The sequence below is a fragment of the Acanthisitta chloris genome, unplaced genomic scaffold (assembly GCF_000695815.1).
Source record: "Acanthisitta chloris isolate BGI_N310 unplaced genomic scaffold, ASM69581v1 scaffold5390, whole genome shotgun sequence".
Taxonomy (NCBI): domain Eukaryota; kingdom Metazoa; phylum Chordata; class Aves; order Passeriformes; family Acanthisittidae; genus Acanthisitta; species Acanthisitta chloris.
Window position 1 is genome coordinate 28,731 of NW_008650993.1, and position 5,847 is coordinate 34,577.

The following is a 5,847-nucleotide window of genomic DNA, read 5'->3' on the forward strand; positions in this document are numbered from 1 at the left end:
GAATGGCACCTAAACTGTGGGTGTACTCAGAGGCTGTGGGTTATTTCTTGGTATCTCTCTTCTATTTGTGACAAGTGCTGCTGTACTGATAGGGCAAACTGAAGAATTTGGCTGATAAATAGTTACCAAGCCATATCTAGACAATGTGAAGCAGAGGATTCATGAGAATACATTGCTGCTGCTTTTTCATTTCCTGAACAGTCTGGAGTTAGCATGTGGGACCCAAATGCTGTGGCACTGGGTAGATTGTGAAATATCTGCAGTCTCTTGCCCTTCCACAGTATTTACGTGACAGAAGAAGAGATAGGTAGAAAGGAAATCACTTTCCTGACTTTAACAGCAAAAATATGGAGTGATTTGCTGGGACAGAAAGAGCAGTCAGCATCCCACCAGCTGTCTGTCAGTGATGTAGACCATGTGGTGTATGGAAGCAAAGATGATCTGTAATAGGATTTCAGGGTCATCAGGACTGCAGTGTCTTGTGTGAGGCTGTCTGGGCCCCAGAGAAGTGAGGAGTCCCAGCAGAACCCTCGTGTCACACAGACCTAGAGAAGACACATCTCAGTGGGTTTTTTCCTCTTTAATTAAGACAATCTGAAAAACATCTGCCTAGATTTCTTTATTTGTTGGTTTGTTACAGTTCTCTCTGTGGACTGAGTGTTCAAGAAGTAAATAGATGAAAGCTCTCACGCTGTAGAGAGCTGTCCCCCGTCCGGGTGAGCGATGCTGTGTGTCTGCAGCCTCTGCTCCCAGTGCTCTGTGTTGTGCACCATCTATCACTGCTCCATTGGGTCACAGGAACCTGTGATTTCCTCCCCAGCCTGGGCTAGCATTGCTGCTCTTACACTGCTGCCTGCAGTGCCACTCCAGCTCCTGCTGTGCCTCCCAACCTGGGCTAATTCCAGGTGCTGTGACTCGGGGAGGTATGGGAAGGACAAGTGTGCCTGTGCTGAGGACTGCAGGGAGCTGGAGAGAAAGGGCTTGCAGCAACTTCTTTTGCATTCTTAAGGGAAGAATTAGAATAAGGTATTGCAAGTGCCTCTGACCTGCATTGTGTTTCATTTAGGCAATATCATATCGTATAATTTTAGGGGTTGGAATGTACCTTACCAGCCCCAACCCCCTGCCCTGGGCAGGGACACCTCCCCACTAGACCAGGTTGCTTGAGGCCTCATCCAGCCTGGCTTTGAACACTGCCAGGGTTGGATAATTGCATTGAATGTTACAGCTCTCTAGCCTAAACTTCTCTTTGTCTTTCCTGCTGTGTCTTAGCTAACAGTTCCTCCCTACTCTGTGTCTTTTGGGTAGCAGTTTGATTAATTTTCATTGTCTTGGTTCAATTTTAAGACCTGAAACCTTGGCAAACAGGGTCATTCTGCCCCCAGAAATAGCTCTGATTCAGATTAAATCACCAATTTTTATTTTAACTATCTTGAAATAGTGAAAAGGGAGGAGTGGCAGAAACTATCCATCAATCCCTTGGTAATTACAGTGGCAGCTGGAAACAAATACTTATCTAGAAAGACTGATAGAGCTGAAGTCTGTGAAATACAGTGAACTTGCACAGTGCCACTCCTCTGAAGAGAGTTTGCTGAAGAACAAGCACATTACAAGTGCCTGGAGGGGAACCAGGACATGCCTGTGCCAGCAATCCCAGAGGTGCAGAGGCTGTGGATGGCAGTTAGAGACAGAAAAGCCTCTGGGCAGGAGAGGCTGAGCCAGGTGGAAGGGAGGATGCCCTGATGACATGGGTATGCAGATTGTGTGAGGAGGTAATTGGCACTTCTCTGGTGCTCAGAGGAGAGGGAGCAGGGCAGTGCACACTGCTGGAGGCTTGGCTTGTCTGTTGTTTGTGTTGTTGTGGGTTTAAAACTTGAAAATCCAGAGAGGTGCCAGGGAAACCATCCAGCCGAGGTAAAAGCAGGCCTTTGGCTCCTCATCTGTCCCAGAATCCAGTGCAAAGCAGAGCCATGGATAGCAGGGATTTCATTCTATCAGGGGAGGGTTGTGATGGGGAGAGCCTTGTGTTTTCTTATTACAGATGTGTCTTGCTCCTTCAGGTGCTCCTCTCTAGCTGCATTCATTGCTTTTTGTGTTTTCATCAGTGTCTCTGATAAAGAAGTCAGTCCACTGGCAAAAATGCTAGCATGGCCTGTGCAGGGAGAGAAGGGGATCCATGGCACAGGGCATGGCTGCTCTGACCATGAGGGTGGCTCACAGGTTGGCTGGAGACAGTCCTCCATCCTAGAGGAGCAGCACTTGCTTCCATGATCTTTTTCCTTTAGCACAGTTAAGATCTGGACAGGACTTTCCTGGCAGGGTTGCTGAGCCCTGCAGCACTGCTGGCAGTGCTGTGCTGAGGGAGGAGAGCTGTGGTCAGAAATGCAAGTCCTAAATCTCTCCGGGTGAGGGTGTTTTCTGCAGACATTGTAGGCCAGGAGATGCTGGCATGGGGCAGGAGGAAGGAAGAGGAAAGCATGGTCAGTTGGTTATTTCCTGACTGGTAGTTGTAGAAAACAGTATCATGGGATGCCCTTGGTCAGCTGAAGCAGACCTTGTGTGCTCGTTGTTTTCAGTAATAGAACATGTTCCAAGTCTGAGGACTGAGGTTCTTTTCATCAAAGCTTTTCAAGATAAGACCCTGGCACAAAGCCTCGCTGCCCATTCCTCTCTGCTGTCCACCAGCCATCCTCATTTGCTTCAATGACAACTACAATGTCTCCTTCACTGATGTCCAGTTCATCCATGTTCTGAAAGGAGACAGGGAAAAGAAATGTGGTTAGCCTGAGAGCACAGGAGGGCCCAAGCATATGTCTGGTCTTTATTTTTATTTTAATCCTGCCTTTCATCAACAGTCTGCTAGTGTCCTTCTGGTTGGAATGAGGCTAAAATACCAAACAGTGAGGGATTAAGCATTTTGGCTATTTTCTTAAGGTTCTCAAATTTCCCAAGCCTCCATAGTGTCTCCTCCTGCATGACTTGGCTGTTGTATGATTGGGGAAGGCCAGAAGGGGTTAAATACAACTGTCTTAAACCAGCTAACCATGACCTGCATAGTCTGCAGGTGTTGCTAAATAAATGGAGCACAGCTTAATTCCCAAGGGAGCTAACAGTGTCTCTGCTAATCCATGCCCTAAATAGGTCTCTCAGCTCTTTTAATAGGGACCAGCAGTGACCAGTGGAGGTACAGTGACTCTCCCTGAGACAGGTGACTTTCATCCCTCAGCAAAAGGCAGGAGTTCCAAGTAAGCTCTCTCTGAGCTCCCAGGGAGCTATCAGTGGTGCTGTCTTATTTTCCATAGGGAACCACTTTGCTGCCTGCAGTGTAGTAAAATAGAAAACAGGGTAAGAGAGGCTTCCAGAGATGTTTGACCTGTCAGCTAAATCTAAATTGGATGTACCTGAGTAAGTAAGAATGTGCTCAAGAAGTGAGAGGCCTCAATATACAATATACTAAGGGTGGTAACAGGCTCTTTTCTCAGCAGGGAAAATGTGTGTGAGTCACAGTTTTAAGGCAACTCCTGGAGTAAGGATCTAACAAAGTGCTCCAGTAGTCTCCTCAGGGGAACTGCCTTTAACATTGAGGTACTTCTACCTGTGCTTGGATGAAATTTCAGGTAAATAATAAAAGAGGGTTGAAAATAAAGCAACAAAACCTCCAAACCATCTAATAACAGGCATTGGAATATTGCTTTACCTAAGAGGAAGTGCTCCTTTTGAGCCCTTTCTCTGTTTTCATAATTCATCTGGTTGTCTATTTTGTCACCTCTCAGCATTTCTTCAACACTGGCTATTGGTGGCAGGTCCCTTGGTGTGAGGCTCTCTCTGCACTGTAACAAAAGACCTCCTGGATGCTGTTCCTTCTGCTAACCTAAAGCTAATAGAAGGAACCTTTGAACTGACATGTAAAGCTACTGAGGTTGGAGTTCATGTTGTGGAGTTCATCTGAATAAGCCAATATTCATGACCAGTCTATTCACAACCTTTTGCTAGTGGCACTCTGCCTAGAGAGGTCTGAAGTCAGAGGGAGTTCAATATCCCAATTAAGGATGCAGATCCCTCTTTGTAACAATCTTTTGACAGATGAACCACATCCACTGTGATTCTGCAACTTGTAACATGGAAGTATAGGAAAAGAGTGTTCCTTACAGGGATTCAGTCCTCTCCTGCCGTGTGCTGAACTGGAGCAGGACTCTCCAGGTGATAAGTGAGATCAAACGGAGAAGAGTTCCTAGATAAGCATCTGGAGGAATCTGTAGCCATTTTCCATAGGAAAACATTTCACAAGAGATGGAAGTTCATTTTTAGCCATCATCACCTAAAAAATTAAGTTTTCCTTGTGTTTGCAGTCTCTAGTATCTTTAGAAGGAGGTTTGAACAGCTCAGCACTAATTCAGAAGTGATTACACTAATGTGTAATTACACTAACTTGTAATCACTTGCAAAAATCTGTTTGATCTAGAGGCAGCATGGCCCAGTGATGTGGGCCAACTGGCAGCTGGGGTTCCTGGCTTCTGCCTGTGACCTTGGCCAATAATTCTCCCCGGCTGAGAGTCAAGATAACACCTCTTTCATAGAATTAACACTTTCAAGATGTTTGGATCAGCATCATCTCTTTTAAATCTGACTCCCTGAAATGCTTCTTTTGAAGCCTTTTGTTACCTGGGCTGTGTAGTCATAAAGTACTCTGTAGTCCTGTGATGATGTGTTCCCAGCTCGGTCGTTTACAAAAATGGATGCGTAGACTCCGTCTGCTTTCTCTGCTAGGGAGGAGAAAAAACACCAGGAAAAAATACCCATCACAGAAACAAAGAGTTCAGTTGCTTATAAATGCGTGGATCATATGCAAGAGTTCACAAACACAAGGGTTTCTGTTCTCTCTCTGCCTGGGGATGTACATGTATAGAAAAGCTGCTGTGAACTGTAGGTAAAGTCTTGCACAAAAACTATTCCCAATTGATTAGATGACAATACACCCATTGAACTCTGTGGGAGGTCAGAAACCAGCTTTAGCCTCATCCAGGTTGGGAGAAATGTTTACCCTGCTAGAACACAATCCAAGTGGGCCAAAGAGGGAAATGCTGTGATTTTAAAGGTGTAAATTTCGAGCAGTTCAGTGACTCATATAGGCCTTTCTTTCTCCCTTGAGAAAAATGGAAAATACTGGTCACCAGACATTTGCCAGTCATTTGTATAGTTCTCAGATAACTATTTGTCATGGTCATAACGTTTTTGCAGATGCTTTGTTTTAATCCATCTTGTTGTAATTAGGAAAACCTCTTACTCCTTCCCAGCATCTGTCTGGGATCTTCCCCACTGAGCACCAGATACAGCAAGTTAGATGGTCTGTGCTTTGTTCCTGGGTGCCCAAGCAGACAGGCATGACAGGCAGTTGATTTTAAAGCTGTTTTAAAACAACTATTTATTTTCTTTCATTAAGAGTCACAGTTTAAATGGTTTTGTTTAATATCAAAGCAATAAAAATGTCATAAGCTGTTACTTTCTACATAGTCAGAATGCAGTGTTTCAAATATCATCTGATAAATCCTTAGTTGCAAGAGGTACAAGAGGAGATGGATATTTGCATTCAGCAGGCACAAACCTGAGCTGTTAAAAACTTTAGGTACTCTCTTGGGCTTTTTAGAGGCAGTGCATTCTGCATGAGGAGAAAACTGATATCTGAGTCAGACTGTGCTGCTCTGAATGTACAATCCCCCCTTGCCTAGGTGGAGGTTTTCAAGATTCTATGGCACTTTAAACTGGGAATTCTGTTTAATATACATCCAAGCAGAATTCATTTCCAGTCTGCTTTAGGCTGCCAACATGTGAATATCTGTTCTAACATTC

At 44.8% G+C, this 5,847-nt stretch overlaps 1 protein-coding gene across 1 annotated transcript in view; it reads right to left on the reverse strand.

The window, feature by feature from the left end:
* Positions 1 to 2,618: 2,618 nt before the first annotated feature.
* The window catches only part of PSTPIP1 (proline-serine-threonine phosphatase interacting protein 1), a 31,557-nt gene continuing 28,328 nt past the window's right edge, over positions 2,619 to 5,847 (reverse strand). The window contains exons 14-15 of the mRNA XM_009071170.1: positions 4,663 to 4,760; positions 2,619 to 2,750 (exon numbers count right to left, since the gene is read on the reverse strand). Of these exons, the coding sequence (XP_009069418.1) occupies positions 2,619 to 2,750; positions 4,663 to 4,760 (230 nt within the window). The remainder of the gene's footprint in view (positions 2,751 to 4,662; positions 4,761 to 5,847) is intronic.